Source organism: Jaculus jaculus, chromosome 6, assembly GCF_020740685.1.
Source record: "Jaculus jaculus isolate mJacJac1 chromosome 6, mJacJac1.mat.Y.cur, whole genome shotgun sequence".
Taxonomy (NCBI): Eukaryota; Metazoa; Chordata; class Mammalia; order Rodentia; family Dipodidae; genus Jaculus; species Jaculus jaculus.
In genome coordinates, this window is record NC_059107.1 from 11,607,501 (window position 1) to 11,633,233 (window position 25,733).

Genomic DNA, 25,733 nt, shown 5'->3' on the forward strand with positions numbered 1-25,733 from the left:
ATACAGCAATTCCACGGTGGGGTGGGGGGACGTTAATACCGCGTGAGTCAGAGGACACACAGCAGTGGCCAGAAAGCAGAACAGCAGGCCCACTTTCCTGCGCTGCACACACGAAGGGGCGCGTCAGTGTAGGGTCTCCATCCGCAAAAGGGAGTGGGTTCTGCCGACAAGGAAAGGATGAGAGACGAGGACGAACAGGCGATTAAGAGTCCAGCGATGAGTTTGCCTAAAGCATGGATGACGGAAACACTGGGAAAAGGACCCGCGAAGCCAGAGAATCTGGGATGGGGAACTTCACGGAGTGACTTCTCAATAAAGGAGGGACAGAAGAACCAGGCGCGGAGCTGCTTCTACTCGAGAGGCAAAGTAACGCTGCCAGACTGGTTCTTGCTTTCCAATAAATGGGAAATTTCAAAGCATTGGCATATGTTCTTCCCTTCAGTTAGGGGAGGAAAAAGGAAGCTGCGTAAGGCCCCAGCGAGATTTGAACTCGCGACCCCTGGTTTACAAGACCAGTGCTCTAACCCCTGAGCTATGGAGCCAGCTGCGTTGCAGTGCTCTACGCCAGGGAAGTTAATGCCTCCGCCATCGCTGCGCAGGCGCGGACGGCTATGTTAAACTGTTAACTGGTGAACTAGGATCTAGCTTTGGACCGACGGCAGCAACTGCGGCGTCCACGAGGGCAGATGAAATGCGAGGAGCTCAAACCCCGGGACAAAGCCTGCCGATAGAAAAGCAGAGCTGCGCCGGCAGACGGAGAAGAAGCGGCTCTCCCGGGGCGGGGCTCCAGGGGCTCCAGGGGCCAAGAGGTTCTCCAGGGGGCGGGGCTCTGTCTGTCTCCAGGGGGCGGGGCTCTGCCGGTCTCCAGGGGCGGGGCTCTGTCTGTCTCCAGGGGGCGGGGCTCTGCCGGTCTCCAGGGGGCGGGGCTCTGTCGGTCTCCAGGGGGCGGGGCTCTGCCGGTCTCCAGGGGGCGGGGCTTTACAGAGCACCGTGGGCTTCTATTAGAGCGGAATACTTGCGGATGAGGGCATGGGCGGGAGTGAGGTAGGGAAGGGAGTGGGGCTCTATGGATCAGGGTGTCTGGGTCTGAGCAAGGTGGCACCCGAAGTGAGCAGAACTGGGAGATCTGGCTGAGGGGAAGGAAGTGGCGGCGGAATCATTAAGGTCTGGTGTGTGGAGGTACAGAGTGGAGGACAGGGCCTAGGCCTGGACCTGGTCCCGCCTAACTTTGCCCAGGTGGCGCACGCCTTTAGCCCCAGCACTGGGCAGGCAGAGGTAGGAGGATCACTGTGAGTTCCAGGTCAGCCTGGGCTAGAGAGCGAGACTCTACCTCGAAAAACCAAAGAAATGAAAAGAAAAAGAAATAACAACGCAAGACTTGACTCCTGAAGGGCTGGAGGGCTGATCAGACAGGGCCTAAACGCCTTCCTATCAGAGGATAGGCAGTAGATGAGAGCCTGAGGGAGAGACAGGACACTTGATCTGGGAAAGTACAAAAAGTGGTGGCTGCGAGTCACAAACCTGGGCCTCCATGGCAGGCCAGAGGCAGACCCCTGGGACCCTTCATTCTGAATGCTTAAGAACCCTGTGAGAACAAGACGGCAGCAGGAATTTAGAACTAATGGGTGAGGTAAGAAGGATCCCTTCAGCCAGTTGTTCCTCAGAGACCCAAAATCTCACATTCACACGACACTTCCACCAGACGTCCTGCCTTCTGTAACATGTGGTATGTTGCCATACTAAGCAGAGTTGTTAAATGACTCAAAGGGAATTGTGATCATCAAAAACTCATAACCAAAGCCGGGCATGGTGGTGCAGGCCTTTAATCCCAGCACTCGGGAGGCAGAGGTAGGATCACCGTGAGTTCGAGGCCACCCTGAGACTACATAGTGAATTCCAGGTCAGCCTGGACTAGAGTGAGACCCTACCTTGTAAAAAAAAAAAACAAACAAAAAAAAAAACTCATAACTCATACATGCCCAGATAACATTAGGTGCTTTGAATAGAAACTGAATGGTGGAAATGTGTCGTATTTGGATACATGTGTTGTCTCCTATGTTCTAGAGCTGCTCTCCATACACAACATGGGATCTGCCCCGCTGGATTCTGCTGCAGTCTGATGTCTTAAATAATCCCCAACCTACAGGGTCCTGATTGCCTGGTGCTGTGTTAACCGTGTTCATCTCCAATTGTCCTTCCTGCCCCTCAGGACCCTTAACAGTAAAGTGTGTTGGACATGTCTCAAGGAATAGAGAGAGCCCTAACATATTACGACTCGAGACTGGAGTAGTCAGCAGTCACCGTCCCTGAAGACCAAAGCGCTGGTTTAAATGACTGGGGCTGCACAGCGCGGTTCCTGAGATGCTGCGCAGAGAAGCGTGTCATCGCCACACTTGGGTAAAGGCTAGTCTGAGCCACACAGAAGACCCCGCCTCAAGGAGCGGGAAAAACTGGAAGAGAAAGGATTCATTCTGAGGTTGGTACTCGCTCATCTGGCCCAACAAGCAGGTGTAGAGAAGGCCTAAAGTGTAAGGCAGCTACATTTAACAACGAATCAAAACCTAACCCATAGGCACCGGCTCACAAACGCCCTTTCAAAAAATCTACATTCCTTTCACCCCAAATCTAAACTCCAAATACACAAGTTCATACACCTCATATGTGTGCACACACAGTCTCACTCACTCTAGCGGAAACCCATGCTCACACATGAGATTCTGCAGTTACATCAGGGAGTCAAGAATGAGTCCAGCCACTCTTAGAAATGTGCTCAAAAATATGTATTTCCATTTCCCCTCCCCCTTCTCAGGGAAGAGCACCAAGCAGAGGCTAGCCTACAACTGTTCTTCCAGAAGCCCCGTTGCTTGAGAGCTGAGTCAGCCCAGAGGGTGAGGGGGCTGGCCTGCTGCAGCCCCCTCAGGCAGAGCTTGACCAGTCTTGAGCACCGGGATGTTCTCTACTGTTGGCAAACATATGGAAAGTTCCAGAAAAGGGTTGTCAGCACCATGTTTGTATCTTGGGTATTTCTGCGCCAGTGCTAGTTGCATCTGTAAAGTTCTTTTTAATTTTATGTATTTATTTGAGAGACGAGAGAGAGGCAGACACAAAGAGAGTGAGTATGGATGTGCCAGGGCTTCCTGGCACTGCAAAGACACTCCAGACGCACCTACCACTTAGTGCATCTAGTTCACGTGGGTAATGTGAAAACAAATGTAGGGCCTCAGGCTTTGCAGGCAAGTGCCTTAACTGCTGAGCCATCTCTCCAGCTCATGTATCTGTAACTTTCTAAGCGTCAAACTGTGTTTTACAGTTCCAGAACCTTTGATCTCCTTACCCAGAGGAGGCTGTCTGTACTCTGACATCAGAAAATGTCAGGCTAGGTACCTATGAGGACTCGGGCTGGTTGTCACTGTGGTCAAGGGCGTGCTCATCTCAGGAGTGCTGGAGGACAGCGCCGCCTGCAGGCTTGTATGCTGGCCTTTTCCACTCTGTCTGTCTTCTGAGCTGGCGGAATGGCACTCCTCCCTGAGTAGAACGCCCGCAGCCTGGTCAGACCAGCTGGATCCAAAGGTCCGATGGCCTCTCAAGGCAAAACTGGCAGCAGTCAAGAAGGCAAAGTGGTAACCTGGGTGGCCCATGGCCGGATCTGGCCCCTTGCAGGACCAGAGTTTGACATTATTCCAAGAAACCAAAGGTTACTGTAGGTCAGTGAAGCGCCCTGTGAACGGAGCAGCCCCGTCAAGAGCCAGACTTGGGTCCTCCTGAGCATCCACCATTTCACAGCTCAGAGCAAACCAGCAGGAACCTAGCAGGGAGAGGACGCGTGCCAAGGATTCGAGGCGTCTCTTTCCCTGCTGCACTGCCCAGAGTCTGTCTTCAGTGCCTCCCATGGTATGCAGCCCTCCTGGGCAGGAGTGTGGAGGGCAGGCCCAAGATGGAGCTGGTGGCTCCATGCCAAGGAGCAGAAGTTCACCCAGGTCTGACTCATCCCCTCCACGGAGACCAGGCAAAGGCCCCTCAAGGCCAGATTCGCAAGTAGGTGCCAGTGGAACAAACAGAGAAAAGGGGGAACACTCGCTCCTGGAAATTGACCCGGAAGGTGTAGAGGTGACGCATGTCCTCCACAGCGTAAAATGACACGGACCCCACCTCCAAGTCTAGTGCCACGCGCACACGCGACAGGTGCCCACAGCTGAGGAGTGTCCGCTCCGGACTGGTGACGGCCCAGTACTGCCCGTTGTTGAGCTGCAGAGCCCAGACACCCTCCTCCGGGGTGAAGGGAGTGAGGCCCTTCCGACGCACGCTCTCCCGGGCCACCCCGAAGGCCCAGCCGTCCTTGGAGCCCACCTCCACCTCCCAGTGATGTCGTCCAGAGGAGAAACCGCACGATGCCAGGACGCGGGTGTTGGTGTCAAAGCGGTGGGGATGGCTAGGCAAGTCCTGGGCCCGCTGTCCAAGGCGCACGCTCTTTAGATCCAGGGAGAGGATGAGGCGAGGGTTGGCTGTGTTGGGGTCCAAGGTCAGCTCCACTGGGGGCAGAGAAAGGGAAAGATGGCCCCATTCAGGTTTAATGTGAAGCTCCTCTGCATTACGGGTACACTCCCTCCCTTCCAAGAGAGGAAGTCAATACCTAATCACCCACCCTCTGCCTCCCAGCTAGTTTTTCATCACCATTCAACAAGCGCTTATTGAACTCAAGCTGGTGCAAGGTATGGGCCTCATCTGTATCTCAAATGAAGCAGATTGGGTGAGGAGCCCAGGCAGTGGCAAAAACCTGTGATCCAGCACTTGGGAGGTGGAGGCAGGAGGATCCAGAGCAGCTCAAGGAAATACTCAGCTACATAGTGAGTTGAGAGCCAGGCAGGACTACCTGAGATCTTGTCTCAAAAAGATAATTGGGGAAGCCCCCCTGGGTGGTGCATGACTTTAATCCCAGCACTGGGAAGGTAGAGGTAGGAGCACCTTAGTGAGTTTCAGGCCACCCTGAGACAGCATAATGATTTCCAGGTCAGCCTGGATTAGAGGGAGACATTACCTGGGGCGGGGGGATCATTCTCTCTTATCTGCCTCTTCCTCTCACTCTCTCTCTCTCTCTCTCTCTCTCTCTCTCTCTCTCTCTTTCTCTCAAGCAAATGAAAAGTTTTCTTTTAATCTTTTATTTATCAGAAAGACAGACAGAATGAGCACTCCAGGACCCCCAGCCACTACAAATAAACTCCAGATGCATGTGCCGCCTTGTGCATCTGGCTTCATGTGGGTACTGGGGAAGTGAACCTTGATCCTTTTTTTCTTTTCTTTCTTTTGAGGTAGGGTCTCACTCTATCCCAGGTTGTCCTGGAACTTTCTCTGTAGTCCCAGGCTGGCCTCGAATTCACAGCAATCCTCCCACCTCAGCCTCCCAAGTGCTGACATTAAAGGTGTGCACCACCATGACTGGCTTCCTGAAATTCTTTTCTGGAATGGAAGGTCCAGCAGGTAGAGAGAGACCTAAAAGATAAAGGGAACTAACCCTCCTCGGGCAGCACCTCTGGGCTATGGCTCTTCCTGCACCACCAATGGCAGAACCATTCACAGTGAAGTCAGGGCTTCCAGACGAGAACCAGCGGGACGCAGAGTGGCAGCCACAGTGGGGACCAACCCCGTGCAAAGCGCAGAGTCAGCCTCGGGCAGGGAACAGGTTTCCTACCTGGCCAATCTGTACCCACAACCACCATCCGTACCTTTCTCCTCCTTCTCCAGCTCTCCCTGGAGATCCTCTGCGGAGGAGAAGAAAGCAGAACGTGCATGAGCAACATGCACAACTGCCTGGCAGGGAGACCCCTCTCTCGCTATTTATAGCCCATCTGGCTCACTCGGACTTACTCCGGAGGCCAAGACTGCTATGCGTGCCTAGAGCCAAGCATGGGGGCAGGGGAAGGGCTCACACTGCTCAGTATTCCAGCTCTGCTGCTGCTTTTTTTTGTTGTTGTTGTTTTAATTTTTATTTATTTGCAAGGGGAGAGAGAAAGAGACAGAGAGGGCATGCCAGGACCTCTGGCCACTGCAAATGAACTCCAGATGCGTGTGCCCCTTGTGCATCCGGCTTACATGGGTCCTGGGGAATCGAACGTGGGCCCTTTGGCTTCCTCAGGCAAGCACCTTAATCTCTCCCGCCTCCCAGCTCCTCTTCTTACTCCTTCTCCCTACATTGCCTGGCCGTGGTCTGAGCTGTGTGCTCCCTCCTTCTGCCCTCAACACGCCTCCAATCCTTCAGCCCCCCTGGGAAGCAGCATGCCCTAGAGTGAATCCCCCCAAAAATAGATTTATCACCACCACTGCCTTCCCACACCAACCTGGCCTTGGCATGCCTCAGCTCCTGTTTTCCCAGGTTCTGGAACGACACATCCTCAGAACTGCAGAACTACCTTCTGGTTTCTACACATCACTACCACCTTATACTTTAGCGCCCAGACCACACCCAGTCCCCTACCTCTGAACTTCTTCAGCAGCCCTTTTAATACAAAAGTCTTGAGGGAAACATTCCAAACTTTATTCTTCATCTCTGATGAGACTGTGGTTGGCTTGGGGCCAAGCACACTGTTGCACCTGCAAGACAGGGACCCTGAAGAAGGAAGGCTCACAGACCCATTGTCCCACTCCCACTAGACTATCACCATGAGGATGGACACATGGCTCCCAAAGACCTTTGTGTTGAAGGCTGGTTTCCAGCCTGTGGTGCTATTAGGTTGTGGTGGAACCTTTAGGATATGGGGCCTTGTTGGAAGGAAGTTACATCACTGAAAACATGCCCTTGAAAGGAATTCATATTAATTCATTCATACTCTCTCTCTCTCTCTCTCTTTGCCTGTCTCCCCCCACCCCACCACCACCACTTCCTAGTTGTTTCCAGTAAAAGGAAATGACAGAGCCAGATTTTATGCAGGATTTTCCACAGTCAGGCAGGTGGACATTTGTCTCAGAAGGTACACAGGTGAGGAAGCAGGTGTGAGGATCAGCAAGAAAGAAGTTAGAGAGAGAGAGACGAGATGAAGAAAAGTTCAGTGGGAAGAGCCAGGTTAGAAAGACCAAGGAACTATTTGGTTCACTCACTTGCTCAGTGTGTTTTTGAATTCCTGGAAGGAAAAATGGGAGAAAACTAAATCAGCACCAAGCATCCTCCATTCACCTTTGAGAAAATAAAACCTGCCCCTTATCTCGACTTCAACAAGCCGTGTCCCATGGAACATAGGTGACAGCAGTTTCCAGAAGTGGCTGGCTGCTGGGTGCAGTGTCAACACCATGGACCCCTCAACTCATGACAGCTCAGCAAAGCTTTACAATAAAGCCATCACTGGTCCTAGCTAATGGGTCCCGGTGCTTGCCTCTGTCCTCAGAACCACCCAGACAAGTCCCAGCCCTCGTGACCCGTGTCTTGTTTGTTTTTTTTTAGGTGGAGGGGTTGGAACAGGGTCTCATGTAGGTCCGGCTGGCCTCAGACTCAATATGTAACCAAGGATAGCCTCGAACACTCCATCCTCCTGCCTCAGCCTTCCCAGTGCTGGGAGGACAAGTGTGCTCTAGTACAAGGTTCCCAAACCATCAAGTCCTTCACATGACCTCCTGACCCTATTACGGTGCTTGTGAAGCTGATCTTATGGATTGTGAGTACTTTTTGTTGTGTTTTGTTTTTCAAGGTAGGGTCTCACTCTAGTCCAGGCTAAGCTGGAATTCACTATGGAGTCTCAGGGTGGCCTCGAACTCACCGCAGTCCTCCTACCGCTGCCTCCCCAGTGCTGGGATTACAGGTGTGCACCGCCACATCCGGCCAACTGTGACTTTTGTTTGTTTGTTTTTTGAGGTAGGGTGTCACTCTAGCTCTGGCTGACCTGGAATTTACTATGTCATCTCAGGGTGGCCTCAAACTCACAGCAATCCTCCTACCTCTGCCTCCTCCCCAGTGCTAGGATGCGCCACCATGCCCGGCTTAGTGACTAACTTTTAAGTGAAATAAGATAGCATAAAGCACACAAAAGTGAATCACAGGTAGTAAGTAAAATTACTATTTTCTGAGATGTCTGTCTTAACTATGTGAGTACTGGGATATCATGTAAGGTAACTGATTGTGGCTTATGTTCACAGACGTTTACCTTACCCTTCACTTCGAAGCCTGGGAGATTAAGAAACCCTTTCTCCAGGCCCCTTCAGCATAGAGCATGGGTTCTGTGAACCCCACAGGATCTCAGTGTTGTTTGGCTGCCACTGCTGATGCTCAGGGTAAATGACTCAAAGCCCTGACCCAGGCGGACTCACCTGGAGGAAGTCGAGGTCTGGCTTTTGCACTGTCTCCTGGATCTGACTGCTGAGCCTGGAGAGCTGAGTGATGTCACCCCCCAGCTGGGCCAGGTTCTCGTTCTGCTTCTGAGTCACTTCCCGGGAAAGCAACTCCAGGCGGCCCAGGAGCCGGCCCTCCTGCTCCACCAGGAAGGCCCGCAGAGCCTGGAACTCTGCCCCGACCTTCTCTCTCTCTGCTGCCATCTGCTTCTGTCCCAGGGGAAGTTGGAGTATAAGCTGGGAAGCGAGGGGTCTTGGGCATAACATTTAAACAGGAACTTGGAGGGATCCTACAGGGCAGGCTTTCATTCCCCTCACTGCTTGGGTTATCAGAGGCACACATCTCACTCACACACACACACACACACACTGTGCACACTGCTTGTTAAATATCCCAACTGTCTCTCCCTCTCTCTCTCTCTTTCTACCTCTTTCTCTCTGCATCTGTCTGTCGTTCTCAAATAAATAAATAAAAATAAACAAAAAGAATTTTAAAGGGGGATGGCTGGAGAGATGGCTTAGCAGTTAAGGGCTTGCCTGTGAAGCCTAAGGACCCCAGTTCAAGTCTCGATTCCTCAGGACTCACCTACACCAGATGCACAAAGTGGCATCTGGAGTTCATTTGCAGTGGCTGGAGGTCCTGACACACCCATTCTCTCTCTCTCTCTCTCTCCCCCTCTCTCTCTCTCTCTCTCTCTCTCTCTTTGCCTGCCTGTCGCTCTCAAATAAATAAATAAAAATAAACAAAAAAATTTTTAATACCCCAACTCTGTCTAAGCCACTGCCTTAACACACGATCTCCTCTCCCACTGCCTCAGAGGTGCTGGTCATCTACACTAGGAAAACTTCAAACTTCCCCAAAGGACTACCTTAAGCTCCAGTTTCCTCATGGGAAAAATGAGAGGGATAAATTAGTACCCCGGGACCCCCATAAGGACAAATCATGCAAACCATGGCTGCCTTTTCTTCACCTATACATTTATTTCATCATTCTCAATCTATCAATCTACTAAAAAAAAAATGGGGGGGAGGGAGGGTATCACCTTGGGGTACTTTTTAAAAAATTATTTATTTATTCCAGCCATTGCAAATGAACTCCAGACGCATGCACCCCCTTGTGCATCTGGCTAACATGGGTCCTGGGGAATCGAGCCTTGAACCGGGGTCCTTAGGCTTCACAGGCAAGCACTTAACCGCTAAGCCATCTCTCCAGCTCCTTGGGGTACTTTTTATAATCATGGAAGTTGTTAATAAAAAAATTTAAAAATTATTTTAAAAAAGTTATACTCCTAGGGCTGGAAAAAAGTTTTTTTTTTTTTCAAGGCAGGGTCTCATTCTAGCTCAGGTTGACCTGGTAATCTTGGGCTGGCCTCAAACTCACAGTGATCCTCCTACCTCTGCCTCCTGAGTGCTGGGATTAAAGGTGTGGGAGTCAATCTACTTTAATAAAACACTATTTTGGATTACAGTTGCAATGGTAATTCATTCTCAAAATAAAACTATGGAGCTGGGCATGTGCTGCACGCCTTTAGTCCCAGCAGCACTTGGGAGGCAGGGGTTGGAGGATTGCCGTGAGTTCGAGGCCACCCTGAGACTACACAGTGAATTCCAGGTCAGCCTAAGCTAAAGTGAGAACTTACCTTGAAGCAGGGAAAGGGAAGAAAAATCTTTCTCCTGTGACCAGAGTTGACAGCGCACTGACGAAGACCTGACAGATGCTGTGGAGCTCTGGGTTCTATTCCTTCCTTATCACACTCAGGATTTTTTAAATTATTTTATTTTTTGAGCCAGAGAGAAAAAGAGAAAGAGAGAGAGAGAGAGAAAGAGAATGGGCATGCCAGGGCCTCTACCCACTGAAAACAAACTCCAGATGTTTGTGCCACCTTGTGCATCTGGCTTATGTGAGATCTGGAAAATCAAACTTAGGTCCTTAGGCTTCACAGGCAAGCTCCTTAACTGCTAAGCCATGTCTCAGGCCTTTTTTGGTTTTTTGGTTGTTGTTGTTGTTGATTGTTTGTTTGTTTTTTCCAGGTAGGGTCTCACTCTAGCTCAGGCTGACCTGGAATTCACTATGTGGTCTCAGGCTGACCTGGAACTCATGGTGATCGTCCTACCTCTGCCTCCCGAGTGCTGGGATTAAAGGCGTGCGCCACCACGCCCAGCCCTTCTTTGTGTTTTTGAAGTGGGGTCTCACTCTAGGCCAGGCTGATCTGGAATTCACTATGTAGTCTCAGGGTGGCCTTGAACTCACGGCAACCCTCCTGCCTCTGCCTCCCGAGTGCTGGGATTAAGGCGTGCGCCACCACGGCCGGTCCTACTCAGTGACATGGTGTGACAGTGGCAGACAACAGACAACAAAGCCCAAGCGCTCGTGACACGCTGTTCCTAGTGCTGACAACCAAGATATCGCCACACGTTACCACATGTCCCCTAGGATAAGAGCACTTCAAATACAGGGGCCCTCCTGCTGCATCAACAGAGCTAAACCTCAAACCCAGGACCTCTCACATGCCAGGCCAGTGCTCTGCCACTGAGCTATAAACCCAATCCTCATCCTTTTTTTTCTTTTCTTTTCTTTTCTTTTTTTTTTTTTTTTTTTTTTTTTTTTTTGGTTTTTTTGAGGTAGGGTCTCACTCTGGCCCAGGCTGACCTGGAATTCACTATGTAGTCTCAGGGTGGCCTCGAACTCACAGTGATCCTCCTACCCCTGCCTCCCAAGTTCTGGGATTAAAGGCGTGCGCCACCATACCCGGCTCCAATCCTCATGTTTTATCTCGTGTAGTTAAGCCTACCTCTGTTAAAATTATAAAATGCAGGCTGGGGAAATGGCTTAGTGGTTAAGGGGTTTGCCTGTGAAGCCAAAGGATGCTGGTTTGATTCTCCAGGACCCACATAAACCAGATGAACAAGGGGAACATGTGTCTGTCTGGAGTTCGTTTGCAGCGGCTAGAGGCCCTGGTGTGCCCTGGTGTGTCTTTCTCTCTGCCTCTTCCTCTCTCTCTCAAATAAATAAAAAATATTTTTAAAAAATAATGATATGGGCTGGAGAGATGGCTTAGCGGTTAAGCGCTTGCCTGTGAAGCCTAAGGACCCCAGTTCGAGGCTTGGTTCCCCAGGTCCCATGTTAGCCAGATGCATAGGGGGCACACGCGTCTGGAGTTCATTTGCAGTGGCTGGAAGCCCTGGCGCGCCCATTCTCTCTCTCGCCCTCTGTCTTTCTCCCTGTGTCTGTTGCTCTCAAATAAATAAATAAATAAATGAACAAAAAATATTAAATAATAATAATAATAATATGTGGTCAGGTGTGGTGGCACACACCTTTAATCCCAGAATGGGGAGGCAGAGGGATTTCCATGAGATTGAGGTCAGCCTGAGCTACAGCGAAACCCTACCTTGGAAAACAAAAAGGGAAAAAAAAAAAAAAAAGAATGAGAGCATCTCTCCCTCTAATTCTCCCAACCTCAGAACCAAATGACTTTGTCCCTTGGGCCCTCATAAAGCCTGTCATGCTTTCAACACCATTTATTGAGGTAGGAACTGAATTTGCCTGGTCGACAATAACTAAAACTCACATTTGTCCAAAGTGAGTCTTGTCTCACTTTCCTGCTCAAACTCTGGTAGGGGTGGCTCTGGACATCCTGGATGGCATAGGAACCAGTCCCCATGCCACATCTCCTGTCCTCTGCTGGAGCTAGGAACAATTCTGATCCCTCATGAGGCCCATCTCGCTAAAACCTCAGTTTCAAATTAAACTCTCTTCAAAAGCGCTAGTTTGCATGATAAATTATGTGGTCACGCTATGTAATGTATACCTTATTATGTTTTTGGAACATCACCCCTGTTGGGAGCTCTAGCTGTTCCTTGACCTCTTTTCCTGAGACTTTAGACACAGCCATAATCGTACAGCTTTGGTGAAGCAGACTTTAGACACAGAGGCATTGTCGAGAAAGCATTTTTTTTTCCCCTTCTGTATATAAGCTTGTGTCTGCCTGAATAAACGTGAGCCTTGATCAGAACTTGTCTTGGCTCCATTCCTTGTGTTCTTCTCTCAGATCCATTCCCACTCCCTCCTTCGGGGTCTGTTCAACTCTCCTGCTGCAAGTTGGCATCCCCTCCCCCAAACACACACACACACACACACACACACACACACACACACACACGCAGTGTTTCACAAGGACAAACTCCATGTCTCTCCCGCCCTCCCAACCCCCCCCCCGACACACGCAGAGCCTTGGTCCTGGGTAGTTCTACATCTACATGCACACACACACACACACACACACACACACCCTTCCCCCGCCCTGGTCGTGGGCAGCTCTATATGTCTCACACTTGGGCTCACCAACAGTTCCTTGCTCTCCCTCTCTTCCGTAGACCGGAACACCTCATAGTCTTCCAGTTCTTTCTTCAAGGCCCTCAGCCTGGAATCCAGGAGTTCCTGTGGTTAAGAAAGGGGAAACTGTGGAGAGAGGATTCTGGAAGTATGCCTTCCCAGAGCCATCCAAACGGAAGGAAGGTTCTGCTCCGGCAGCACAGGACAGGACATAGAAGAGAATGGCCCGGATGCCCATGGCCTCACAGTGCCTGACGCCACCTACACAAGACCATCGTACGAGGAGGAAAAGATCATGACATCCAAACAAGAGAGAGACCGATTGAGAAGGGGAGGGGATATGATGGAGGATGGAATTTCAAAGGGGAAAGCGGGGGGAGGGAGGGTATTACCATGGGATATTTTTTATAATCATGGAAGATGTTAATAAAAATTTAGAAAAAAAATAGTAAGTCACCTCCGGATGTCCAGGTGCCTAGAGCCTGCTGCATTTCGGAAGAGCGGCTGCAAGGGCACCGCGAAGGCCTAGGAGTCTCCCTTCCCCAAGAGCATTGACCACCGTCTACACCAACTGCCCAGTCCACCTTGCCCTCTCTTCTGCCTCCTCCCCATCAACACGAGTGTGCCCGGTGGGAGGGCTGGAGCAGGGTAGGGCAGCCCACACTGAGGACGGCACACTCCGCTGATGTCATCCAGCAAAGAGTCAGCGAAGAGGAAAGACAGCCAGAACGCATGGGTTGGCACAGCCCAGACGTCCTGAGGCATTCATTCCACTCAACCCTGGAGCTCCATATCCCCTCCCAGATGTCTTGGGAAAGTCACTGCACGGGGGTCAGTCATGGAAAGCGGAGAGCGTGCGGGCCAAGGATAAGGCTGGGTGGTAGCAGAGACGTTCTCTGGGGCGCACTCGGGGTTCGGAACAGACCGGAATGAAATCGTCTAGTCCCTGTGGGCGTCACCCGGTGTCAGGCTCAGAGGGAAACCCAAAGGGGAGACAGGGATGAAGGGGAAGCCAGGAAACCAGTGCGGGGGATGCACTGGAGGAGGGGAAGCCCGAGGGGGCTCACCAAAGGAGAGAAAGCAGGCGGGGGCGGGGTGCGCACAGGAGGAGAGAAAGCAGGCGGGGGGATGCACAGGCTCACTAATGGGAAGAAAGCAGACGGAGGCTCACCGGAGAACAGAAAGCAGGCGGGGACTGAACGAGGGAGAGAAAGCAGGCGCGACGGTGGGAGGCGCACAGGAAGACAGCAAGCAGGTGGGGTGGGGGGCGCGCAGGCTCCCCGGGGGAGAGAAAGCGGGCGCGGGCGAGCGGGCCGGGCGCAGCGGGTCCCGGGGATCCGCGCTCACCTTGGCCTCCTGCACGGCCTCGTCGAGGGGCAGCACGGCGTGCGCGCGGTGCTCGCGGGCGCGGTCGCACACCACGCAGATGGCGCGTCCGTCGTCCTGGCAGTAGAGCTTGAGCCGCTCCCCGTGCAGGGCGCAGCGGGCCGGGGCCGCGTCCTCGGGGCCCCCCGCGCGCTCGCCGGGGCCGGCGGGGGTCAGGCTGAAGCGCCGCAGCAGCGTGGCCACGGCGGCCAGGTGGCGATTAGGACGCAGCTGGCCGGGCCGCGCGGGCTCGCGGCACTGAGGACAGGGCAGCGGCGCGCGGGCCACCCCCGCGCCCCCCGCGCCCCCCGGGCCCCCCGCGCCCGGGCGCTCCCAGCAGCGAGCGATGCAGGCGCGGCAGAAGCTGTGTCCGCACTCCACCGACACGGGCTCGCGGAAGAGCTCCAGGCAGATGGAGCAGGTGGCCTCGCCGTGCAGTTCCGCGGCCAGCGCCAGCGCCTCGGCCCCCGAGCCCGGGCCGGTTCGCGGCCCCACCGCAGCCATGGGGGTCCTCAGCGCGTCCAACGCACGTCCCCTCGCGCAGGCTCGGGGAGGGTTCCTCGCCCCCAAGACCCCTGGACGTGGCTCCAAGCTGGGCGGGCAGCCCCCCGACGCTGACTTCTTGTAAAGCGTCCACTGGAAGAGGAAGGGCGGGACTGGCACCGGGCGAGCTGGGACGTGAGCTCAGGGTGCACCCTGCTGGGTGGGAACGGGCTGCAGGTTGGTGTCCATTCCGAGACAGGCCAATGTGCCCTGAAACCCGGCTCTGGGCCCCTGCAGCCCCCCCCCCCCACCTTGGCCTTGCCCTTTGGCAGGCGATCTCTCTCCTCTCTTTCGCCCTGGGCACCCCAGCGGCGGCTAAACAGGCCGGGACAGGTGAGGACACCCGCCCAGCCGGCCGCCACCCTCCGCTGCCAACCCAGGCCGAGCCCGCACTTCAGGGTCAAAGGCCTGGCGCCCCGACCACGGTGTCAGGTTCCCTGAAGGTTCATCTTGGCACTGTGCTGAGCTAAACTTAGGGTCTGGAATTTGGCCCTATATTTCACCCCCACCCCCCAGCATGGCCTTGTATCACTTCTTCACAATTTTTTTTTCTTTCCTACAACTGACTTCCCTTCCTTCTTTATTTTTTGATTTTATTTAATTTGATTTGATTTTTCGAGGTAGGGTCTCGATCTAACCCAAGATGGCCTGGAATTCCCTGTGTAGTCGCAGAGGGCGGCCTCGAATTTACAGAGATCCTCCTATCTCTGCCTCCCAAGTGCTGGGATTAAGATTCTTTTGTTGTTGTTGTTGTTGTTTTTTGTTTTTTCAAGGTAGGGTCTCAGTCTCAGGGTGGTCTTGAAACCACAGCGATCCTCCTACCTCTGCCTCCCAAGTGCTGGAATTACAGGCATGCGCCACCACGCCCGGCTTCGATTTTTTAAAATTAAGAAAAAAATGGCTATAAAGTAAATTTTAAGGAATTTGTTTGCAATGGCTGGAGGCCATCGTGCGCCTATTCTCATTCTGTCTCTCTCTCTCTCTCTCTCATTCTCCTTGCAAATAAATAAATAAAAATATTTTAAAACACTAAATTTTAAAGACATATTTCACCACAATAGTTATTTAATCATTTAATAGATATATTTGCTAATGATATTTCAGCACAATAAAAATTGTCATGTAAACGGGGCGTGGTGGCGCACGCCTTTAATTCCCAGCAGAGGAGGGTCGCCATGAGTTTAAGGCCATCCTGAAACTATGTAGTGAGTTCTAGGTCTGCCTGGCCAAGAGTGAGACCCTACCTAGAAAAACACAAAACAAGAAAAAATGTCATGTAATACATAAGGATAGAGATTCAGAAACACAAGAAATAAAATAAAATAAAGAAAGTAAATAAATAGTAGCGGTACCAGAACTTCATTTCCTTGTTTTTTCTATCAGATGCAAAAAGTTATGTGCTGCGCCCAACGTGGGGCTCGAACCCACGACCCTGAGATTAAGAGTCTCATGCTCTACCGACTGAGCTAGCCGGGCACATGCCTGTGCAGCTGCTATTTCCATGTAAGTTTTGTTTGACAATATTTGCCTACTTTTTAAATTCTGATTACTTGAAAGTTAAAGCCCAAGAAATATAAATTCGGTCATCATGACCTGGCCATGCCTTCCACTTCCTTCCATTTTTTGTATTCACTCTTCTCTACCAAAGGCCCTTTTTCTTTTTTTTTAATTCATCCTAACTCATAGCAAAAATCATGATGCTAAGACACAGATGTATACCTGAAGATCTCATTGGAACGCTCACCATGTGCGCTTTTGATCAGGAAAGCCTGAGTTTGGGAGGAGCATGGAATTTTCCTGCGGAGGACCCTCATAACCTGAGCAGGATACCGTTCTTGCTGCAGCAGGCCAGTAAATACAAATTTAGAAAGTTGGAGTGAATTAAAACCGAAGAGAGAAAAATAAAAACTGGAGATGCCGGGGATCGAACCCGGGGCCTCATACATGCAAAGCATGCGCTCTACCACTGAGCTACATCCCCACCGGCTCTTAGCGCGCTCTCGACACTCTCCTAGTGGTTACGTAGCGCAACGCTGGCTGCTGCAGACTGAATGGCTCCGCCCGAGCGTTTGGAAAATCCGGTTCTGCAAAGCGGGCGGCGTGGTTCCCCGGTTATCCCCGGATCCTAGCTAAACCAGAGCCCGGAGGGCGGACAGACCAGGGTAAGAACCCGGAAGAAAGGGAAGAAACTCACCAGACATCCTGATCCAAAAGAACCATGACCCGAAAACGAAAGCTGTGTTTTGTGGTTTTATTTTATTTTTTACTTTTTTTTTTTAAATTTTTATTAGCATTTTCCATGATTATTAAAAAAAAAATCCCATGGTAATTCCCTCCCTCCCCCTGGTTTTATTTTATTGTATTTTTTTTATTTTAAAGAGAGAACGTACCCAAATATTTGGATAAAATCCAAAATCGCATTGATTAAAACGGGGAAAGCGCATTATCAATGGACGGAATTTCCACTGCTCCATGTTTTCTGAATTTCAAGTTTAAATCTGTAATCCAAGAAAAAGGTTACTGAACTGCTTGGAAACTACTTAATCAGCCGTGAACAAACACGTCCCCTCTTAGATTCCGACTTGCAGATGTAACTGAACTCCGACGCATGTGCCATTTGGTGCATCTGGCTTTACGTTGGTACTGGGGAATGGACCCCAGGACGGCAGATTTTGCAAGCAAGCACCTTTAATCGCTGAGCTTTCTCTCCAGCCTCCAACTGTTTTGTTTTTGTTTTGTTGTTGTTTGAAGTTTGTTTTATGAAAAAGGTTTTCGTGTAGTCCAGGCCAAAAATGACCTTGAACTCCTGACCCCACCTCACAAGTGCTGAGATTTCAGGCACATACCAGGCCCCTTATGGAAGATCCTTAAGGTCTTAGGTAACCCTACCCACTCTAGGCCAGCAAGTCACTCACCTGTGCCCAAGGTCTCACCTGTTTCTTCATATATAATATCCTGCTTGGACAAGAAGAATCCAACTACGTATAAGTCAAGTTTGGGCTGGAGAGATGGCTAAGCACTTGCCTGTGAAGCCTAAAGACCCCGGTTCGAGGACCCACGTCAGCCAGATGCACAAGGGGGCGCACGCGTCTGGAGTTCGTTTGCAGTGGCTGGAAGCCGAAGCCCTGGAGCGCTCTCTGTCACTCTCAGATTAAAAAATAAATAAATAAATAAATAAAAATAAAATAAAATAAAATAAAATAAAAGGCTCAAGTTTGAACAGGGGCCTTTAACCCCAGCCCTCAGGAGGCAGAGGTAGGAGGATCGCCAGGGGTTTGAGGCCACCCTGAGACCACATAGTGAATTCCAGGTCAGCTTAGGCTACATGGAGACCCTACCTCGAAAAAAAAAAAACTTTTTTAAGAAGTTAAGTTTGACTATTTAGCTGTAAAGAATAGTGAAATGAGATTCACAGGAAAGTGAATGAAAGTGGAGGAGATCATTATGCTCAGCAACATACGTAGCGCTCAGAAAGACAAAGATCACATTTTTGCTCATTTGTGGAATCTAAATTTACATTGATATGTTATGTGTGTGTGTGCACAAGTATGAAGAACGTAAAAATGGGAAGGGAACCGTGAAAGGGAGAAGAAAGAAATCTGGTGCCGAGCGGAATGGAACAAATGGGACAGAACAATGGAATATACATGTCATGGAAATCAGAAAGAAACACTGTTCCCCGGAGGAGACCAAAAAGAGCAGAAGAGGGGTGAGGTGATTTGAATGCTAGGTTCCCAGCTGATGGAGATTTGGGAATTAATGCCTCCTGGAGACAGCTTTGAAAAAATAAGCCCGGTTTGGAAGCACAGGCGACCCTGAGACAGTGAATTCCAGGTTAGCTCTGGCTAGAGTGAGACCCTATTTTGAAAACCCAAAAAACAAAAGCAAAAAACAAACAAAAACAGGAGGGAGGGCAGGAAGAAGAGGTGGGGTGCAAGGGAGGGAGAAAAAAAGAAAGGGAAGAGTGGGAGATGGGTGACAGGGACGGGTAGTGGGAGAGGGTCTAATGATAACCTATATATGAAAATATCACACTGGCCGGGCGTGGTGGCGCATGCCTTTAATCCCAGCACTCGGGAGGCAGAGGTAGGAGGATCGCCATGAGTTCGAGGCCACCCTGAGACTACAGAGTTAATTCCAGGTTAGCCTGAACCAGAGTGAGACCCTACCTCGAAAAACCAAAAAAAGAAAAAGAAAAGAAAAGAAAATATCACACTGAAACCCATTTCTTTGTATGCTAGCCAAAAAAAGAAAGAAAATAAATAAAAATAACAAGAACAATAACAACAACAAAAAGACATCTATTTGAGCATGTCAGAGGATGGTCGTTTGATAGCCAGACCGTGTCTCAAAACAAAAAGTGACCCTCAGGCCTGGTCGTGCATTTCTGTAATGCCAGCACTTTTGAGGCAGTAGGATCATGAATTTGAAGTCACATAGTAAGTTGTAGCTGAGCTACTTGGGAGACACTGTTAAAAAAAAAAAAAAAAAATCAGCTGGGCATGGTGCATGCCTTTAATCCCAGCATTAGGAGGATGGCTGTGAGTTCAAGGCCAGCCTGAGACTGAGACTACATAGTGAATTCTAGGGCTTGATTGAGACCCTACCTTAAAAAAAAAAAAAAAATCAAATTTGTGAGGTTTTTCATGTGATCTTGGTGACTTATGAGGCATGTATAAATTATTGAATCACAAATGTGTTTCCTGAAGTGGGCTATAGGAATGACTTTACATATAATTTATATGTAAATTTTTTTAAGATTTTATTTTTATTTATTTATTTATTTATTTATTTATTTATTAGACACAGAAGGAAGGAGAGACAGTGAGACTTGGCATGCCAGGGCCTCTAGCAACTGCAAACAAACTCCAGATGCATGCACCCCCTTGTGCATCTGGTTAATGTGAGACCTGGAGAATTGAACCAGGGTCCTTAGGCTTCACAGACAAGCGCCTCAACTGCTAAGCCATCTCTCCAGCCCATGTAAATCATTTTTTAACACTTTATTTATCTGTTTTATTTATTTATTTGAGACAGAGAGAGAGAGAGTGAGTATGGGTGCACCAGGGCCTCCAGCTACTGCAAATGAACTCCAGATATATGCACCACCTTGTGTGTCTGGCTTGTACAGGACCTGGAGACTTGAACCTGGGTTCTCAGCCTTTGCGGCATATGTCTTAAACGCTAAACCATCTCTCCAGCCTTGCAAATTATTTTTTAAATATTTTTTTAAGCTGGGTGTGGTGGTGCTCACCTTTAATCCCAGCACTTGGAAGGCAGAGGAAGGAGAATGGGGAATCGAACCAGATCTGTCAGGCTCTGCAAGCAAGCACCTTTAACTGTTGAGCCACCTCTCCAGTCCTATGTAAATTATATGTATACATATATGTCATCCATTTGATATTTCCATTTGAAACAGATTACCTCTAGGTTTAACATATTTGTGGCATTCATTATCTAACCAGTCTAAAAATACTCCCATATTTCGTTCCTTGACAGTCACTAGTTTTTCTCTTTACTTAAGAAAAACACCCTTCTAGGGTCTATGTGGGGTTATACCAATTGCTCATCTCATTATTTCATTGTGGTTGACATCCTGTCATATCAGATTCAGGGTCCCCTAGATAGGAAGTCCCATGCTATTGTTCTGAGGAATATAAATTTTGGGCAAGGAAGAAGCTAGAATGCCAACCATAGCAAACTAATTCTGGAGGGAATGCCTGTAACTGGAAGAGGGGCCAGAAAGATGCCCCGGATCACCTGCTCCTCCCTCCTGTGTCAAAACCAACTGATTAAAATCACTGGATATTTTAGAAAACCTTCCCAGCTTATCACTAACATTTGATAGAGTCAGTGCCCAAGGGGTGGAGAGTTGTGAATGTGGAAAAGAATACGTATTTTCTGTGTGAAAATTTGTTCTTTTCAATTTATTATGGTTGTTAAATATGAAAGACTAGATTTCCTAAGGCTTTGACATTCACTGTACAAATATTATTGCTTTCTCTAAAGCTGGCAACTTTCTTTTTTTGAGGTAGGGTCTCTCTCTAACCCAGGCTAACCTAGAATTCAGTATGTAGTCTTAGGCTGGCCTCAAACTCACAGCAATCCTTCTACCTCAGCCTTCTGAGTGCTGGGCATGCGCCACCACGCCCAGCATAAAGCTGGTAATTTTTGAAATAGGAACATGACTTTTCAGTGGATCTTTCATGAACTAAGACTTCAGGTGAGCCTACATAGTGAATTCCAGGTCAGCCTGGGATAGAATGAGACACTATCTCGAAAAAACAAAAACAAAACAAAACAAAAAACTACATCAAGTGGAGTTGTCCTGAATGTCTGAGTAATTGGGTGATATTCCCTTGGACATTTCAAATTAAAATTGCAAAGATTTTATTTGTGAATTTTCATACTTTGGATAAAAAGATGGAGGCCCTGAGAAACTAGGTCACAGCTAGTATTGGACAGCTATGCCTGAACCTCATTCACTGTTAAAAACTCCCTGCTTTGGCTACTAACCCATGGCATTCTTAGAGGCCCTAGGTGCAGGCAACTCTCTCTTGAAATTCCTGTACCCTAGCCAGGCATGGTGGCACATGCCTTTAATCCCCCCACTTGGGAGGCAGAGGTAAGAGGATCACTGTGAGTTTGAGGCCAGCCTAAAACTACAAAGTGAATTCCAGGTTAGCCTAGGCTAGAGGGAGAACCTACCTTGAAACCTCACCTTCCCCCACCCCCCCAAAATAGACCTACCATATGATCCAGCTATACAATGGACTCCAAGCCAAGTATACAATGGACTCCAAGTAACTATCACAAAGATACTTACACATCAGTGTTTTTTAGAGCTCTGTTCATAGCAGCCATGTCATGGAACCAGCAGAGGAAAGGATAAAAAAAATGGTTTATATACAAAATGGAATTTTATGTTGTCTATAACTGGAGATAATCATATTAAGTGAGTTGAGTCTGTCTCAGAAAGACAAAGATCGCATGTTTTCTCTCATGTTGGTGTATGTGTGTTGTATGCATACATAAAATCATCATATATGTAGAAAGTGGACATAAGGGAATTTACCTCTTCCTGCCTTCTCCTGGACAGAACCTCCCTCCTTTTCCCTTTTCTCTCTTCTGTTTTTGTTTTTTTTTTGTTTTATGTTTTGGTTTTTGGTATTTTTTTTTTTTTTTAGGTGGGGTCTCACTCTATCCCAGGCTGACCTGGAATTCACTATGGAGTCTCAGGGTGGCCTTGAACTCATGGTGATCCTCCTCCCTCTGCCTCCCGAGTGCTGGGATTAAAGGTGTGCACTGCCACGCCCAACTCTTCTCTTTTTAAAAATATTTTCTTAGGGCTGGAGAGATGGCTTAGTGGTTAAGGCATTTGCCTGCAAAGCCAAAGGACCCAGGCTCTATTCCCCAGGACCCACGTTAGTCAGATGCACAAGGCGGCACACGCGTCTGTCATTCGTTTGCAGCGGGTGGAGGCCCTGGTGTGCCTGTTCTCTCCCTCTCTCTCTCCCTCCCTCCTTCTCTCTGTCAAATAAGTAAATAAAAATATTTTCTTATTTATGTGTGTGAGAGAGAGAGAGAGAAAGGGCCTCTAGCTTTGCAGGTAAGCGCCTTAACCACCAAACCATCTTTCCAGACCCCCCCCCCATTTTGGTTTTTCAAGGTAGGGTCTCACCCTGGAATTCACTAGCCCAGATAAATTTTTTTTTTTTAATTTGACAGAGGAAGACGGAGGAAGAGAGAGAATGGGAGCATCAGAGCCTCCAGCCCTGCAAATGAACTGCAGACATGTGCTCCCTCCAGCCCCCCCCCCCCCCCCGTGCATCTGGCTAACATGGGTCCTGGGGAATCAAAACTGGGTCTTTTGGCTTTGCAGGCAAATGCCTTAGCACTAAGTCATCCCTTCAGCCCCCTTTCTTTCTTTTCTTCTTCTTCTTCTTTTTTTTTAAGGTAGGGTTTGACTCTAGCAAAGCCTGACCTGGAATTCACTGTGTCATCTCAGGCTGGCCTTGAACTCTCAGCAATCCTCCTACCTTGCCCTCCTGAGTGCTGGGATTAAAGGCATGTACCATGTACCATGTACCACCATGCCTAGCCTTTTTTTTTTTTTTTTTGGTTTGTCCAGGTAGGGTCACACTCTAGCCCAGGCTGACCTGGAATTCACTCTAGTCCCAGACTGGCCTCAAACTCACTGCAGTCCTTCCACCTCTGCTGTGTACCACTACACCCGGCCCTTCTCTTAATCTAAACTCGATCTTTAGTCTGTGGATTTCAATTCTTTGAATTCTTAACATAAGGACCTGGGGATACCCCCAATCTATCACACCAGTGCATTGGCATATATTGGTATGTTGGCAGAGAAATTCCAATTTCTGTGTTTTATTGGTGCGTTGGCATGCATTGGTGAGGAACCCCAAAGTTCCGGTTTCATGATGGTGCATCTGGCCTGGAACTCAGGGGTAAGTGTTCTCCTGCTTCCTGTCATCCTCATGACAGGATGCATCATCTGTCTTTCTTCTATGCCACCCTTTTCCACTTGGGAACTGGGCACATTTAAACCTGGTAGTCAGTAGCTTTGGGAAAGTAGAAGCAAAACTGTCTGGGTAGCCCGGTGTGGTGGTGCCCGCCTATGATCCCAGGACTTGGGAGACACAGGGAGGAGGATCACTATGAGTTCAAGGCCACCTTGAGACGACATAGTGACTTCCAGGTCAGCCAGGGCTAGAGTGAGACCCTACCTCGAAAAGCAAAAAAAAAAAAAAAAAAAAAGGGGGGGGAGAGTAAGGGGTGTGAGAGGGATTATGCTCAAAAAACATTATTTGAATGAAAATGGCCTTATGTAACCCTGTATAATAAAATGAAAATGAATACAATGAATAAAAAAATATAGTGTGATTCTGGCAAACACTGTGAGGCCTAGTCTCAAAAATAAATAAAGCTGGCGAGATGATTCAGAGGGTACGGTGCTTGCTTGCAAGGCCTGACAGCCTGGGTTTGATCCCATGGCTCCTGGGCTCGCTGATGGGGAGGTCTGGGGATGGCACACAGGTACTAACACTAACAAAAGGGCAATGATCTCACAGCAGCGCAGACAGCATTGGGATTTTACAGATCCTGCCACCGTGAGGTTGGATGCTCTGTCTGTGTGTGTCTCTCTTTTTAAATTTATTCATTTTTCATTAACAACTTCCATGATTGTAAACAATATACCATGGTAATGCCCTCCCTCTCCTCACTTTCCCCTTTAAAACTCCACTCTCCATCATATCCCCTCCCCCCTCAATCAGTCTCTTTTATTTTGATGCCATCATCTTTCCTCCTATTATGGTGGCCTTGTGTAGGTAGCATCAGGTAGTAGGGATATGGATATCCAGGCCATTTTGTGTCTGGATGAGCACGTTGTAAGGAGTCCTACCCTTCCTTTGGCTCTTACATTCTTTGGGCCATCTCTTCCGCAACAGACCCAGAGCCTTGGAAGGTGTGATAGAGATATTGCAGTGCTGAGCACTCCTCTGTCACTTCTCAGCACCGTGATGCCTTCTGAATCATCCCAAGGCCATTGCCATCTGAAAAGAGAAAGTTCTGTAATGAAACAGTGAGAGCAGCATTAATATATGGGTATGAACATTAAGAGAAGTATTTACTGGGCAGTTTGATGAGCATAGTATATACATTTAGCCAGACAGCAGCAGATGTTACACCCCTAGGGCTCATGACTACCCCTGTTGTAGGTTTTCAGTATCAGGGATGTGTTTCCCCCCATGGAGCAGGCCTCCAGTCCAATTAGAGCCAGTTGTTTTCCCCCATAACAGACGTGCCACTATTGCGCCCTTGGCTCATTTGGTCTGGCTGGCCAAATTTAAGGCTTGCAGTGTCCACTGTGGAGTATCTTGACTGGTGATTTCTCTCTCTCCCATGGAACTGCATGCAGAAGGGCTTCTTCCTGCTTTCTGTCAGCTGGTCTGCACCGAGGAGGTTATCAGCTCAGTTCCAGCAGGATTTCTCAGTGGCCTTGCAGCCCAAGTATGTGGGGTCTTCAGCAATAGGGTCTTACCACCTATTCCTGGTGGGAAACCAAGGGCCTCGGCAATGGCCTGTAATGTTTTAGGAGCACCAGGGACCTCGCTGGCCAGCAACTCGCCGGACGGTATCCCACCCCTGGCACTTCTGTGTGTCTCTTTAAAGGGAACCGCACTTACCACGTTGGTGGTTCAGTCCTTTGACTGTCACGGGGTGACCTGTCCTTTCTGTCGTATTTCCCGAGCCCTGGGGCGCGAGGCCACTTCTGAGCCTGTCCCGTGGAAACCGAGGCGGGGGTGGCCGGGTGGCCTGCCGTGGAGACCCGGGGCGGGCCAGGGTGTCCACGCGGTGGACAGGGGCCGCAGGTGGAGATGACCGGCCGCGCTCCGTCTTGCGCTCCTTCTTCTCGCAGGCGGCGACCCCCCACGAGGGAACCGGGATGAGAGGTGGGCGCGTGCGCTGCGCACCTTCCCGAGCCTGCGTGCCGGGCTGCACTGGACCCGCCAAGCACCCAAGTTCTTTTGAGGACAAGCTCTAACGACAAAAGACTGCTCCTTGACACCTTGACCTAAACCCTACCTCGAAAAACAACAGGAAAATAATAGTAATAAAAAAGATGCGCGCGCTCAGGGGCAACAGACACACCCACATTCCCAATCCCCGCACCGCCCGCCCCCAATATAGACCCACCCATCGACCCAGTCTACCAACTGATACACAGTTAAAGAACTCAATGATTTTACATGGTAAATAAAATACGAACCTCTCCTGTTTCCGCCCGGTTTCGAACCGGGGACCTTTCGCGTGTTAGGCGAACGTGATAACCACTACACTACGGAAACCGGCGCGCCCGTCTGTTCTCCATTGCGCCCTAAAAGAAAAGGTATTGTTGCAGCGGGGTTGCCTAGACCCTGTTCACCAGGTGAGAATCCTTGGGGTGGTTGACATCCAGAACACGGATCCTGTGGCCCTGGGGCTGGGGGCAGGGAAAGCAATGAAAGGAACTAGCCGACCTCGGAGTAGGAAAGCTGAGTTGTGACTTCAGGTAAGACTGAATAGCCCACCCAATTTGTTTGTGCTGGGGTGGGGGGGGGAGACAGTTGGAGAATTTAAATATCCTTGGAATGTGTGCTCTCTTAACAAGGGCAGAATG

At 49.6% G+C, this 25,733-nt stretch overlaps 1 protein-coding gene and 4 non-coding genes across 11 annotated transcripts; all 5 read right to left on the reverse strand.

Annotated features, from left to right (window-relative positions):
- Positions 1-469: 469 nt before the first annotated feature.
- Trnat-ugu lies at positions 470-542 on the reverse strand. Its single transcript has one exon. It is a non-coding gene; the product is annotated as a tRNA-Thr (tRNA).
- Positions 543-2,765: 2,223 nt separating this feature from the next.
- On the reverse strand, positions 2,766-14,515 carry Trim7 (tripartite motif containing 7). 7 transcript variants are annotated; one of them, XM_045153560.1, is made up of 7 exons: positions 13,994-14,515; positions 12,656-12,751; positions 8,290-8,520; positions 7,090-7,112; positions 6,470-6,585; positions 5,721-5,756; positions 2,766-4,529 (listed from the first exon to the last, which is right to left on the reverse strand). In XM_045153560.1, the coding sequence occupies exons 1-7, from the start codon at positions 14,513-14,515 to the stop codon at positions 4,018-4,020; spliced, it is 1,536 nt and encodes a 511-aa protein (XP_045009495.1). In that variant the 3' UTR covers positions 2,766-4,017. The 7 variants fall into 7 exon arrangements, 5 of the variants coding, with proteins under 5 accessions (XP_045009495.1, XP_045009499.1, XP_045009497.1 ...); XM_045153564.1 differs by lacking the exon at positions 13,994-14,515 and adding an exon at positions 13,818-13,834; XM_045153562.1 differs by lacking the exon at positions 13,994-14,515 and adding an exon at positions 13,104-13,692.
- A 1,442-nt stretch (positions 14,516-15,957) lies between these two features.
- On the reverse strand, positions 15,958-16,030 carry Trnak-cuu. Its single transcript has one exon. It is a non-coding gene; the product is annotated as a tRNA-Lys (tRNA).
- Positions 16,031-16,463: 433 nt separating this feature from the next.
- Positions 16,464-16,535, reverse strand: Trnaa-ugc. Its single transcript has one exon. It is a non-coding gene; the product is annotated as a tRNA-Ala (tRNA).
- An 8,814-nt stretch (positions 16,536-25,349) lies between these two features.
- Positions 25,350-25,422, reverse strand: Trnav-aac. The gene has a single exon. It is a non-coding gene; the product is annotated as a tRNA-Val (tRNA).
- Between the last annotated feature and the right edge of the window lie 311 nt (positions 25,423-25,733).

Bases quoted from the DNA above. Each gene is read 5' to 3' on its own strand.
- Trim7 (XM_045153560.1), bottom strand. From the start codon at position 14,515: ATGGCTGCGGTGGGGCCGCGAACCGGCCCGGGCTCGGGGGCCGAGGCG. The intron at 5,757-6,469 runs GTAGGGGACTGG...TCTCCTCCGCAG, and splicing joins GCTGCTGAAGAAGTTCAGAG to AGGATCTCCAGGGAGAGCTG. The intron at 4,530-5,720 runs GTACGGATGGTG...CTCTGCCCCCAG, and splicing joins GCTGGAGAAGGAGGAGAAAG to TGGAGCTGACCTTGGACCCC.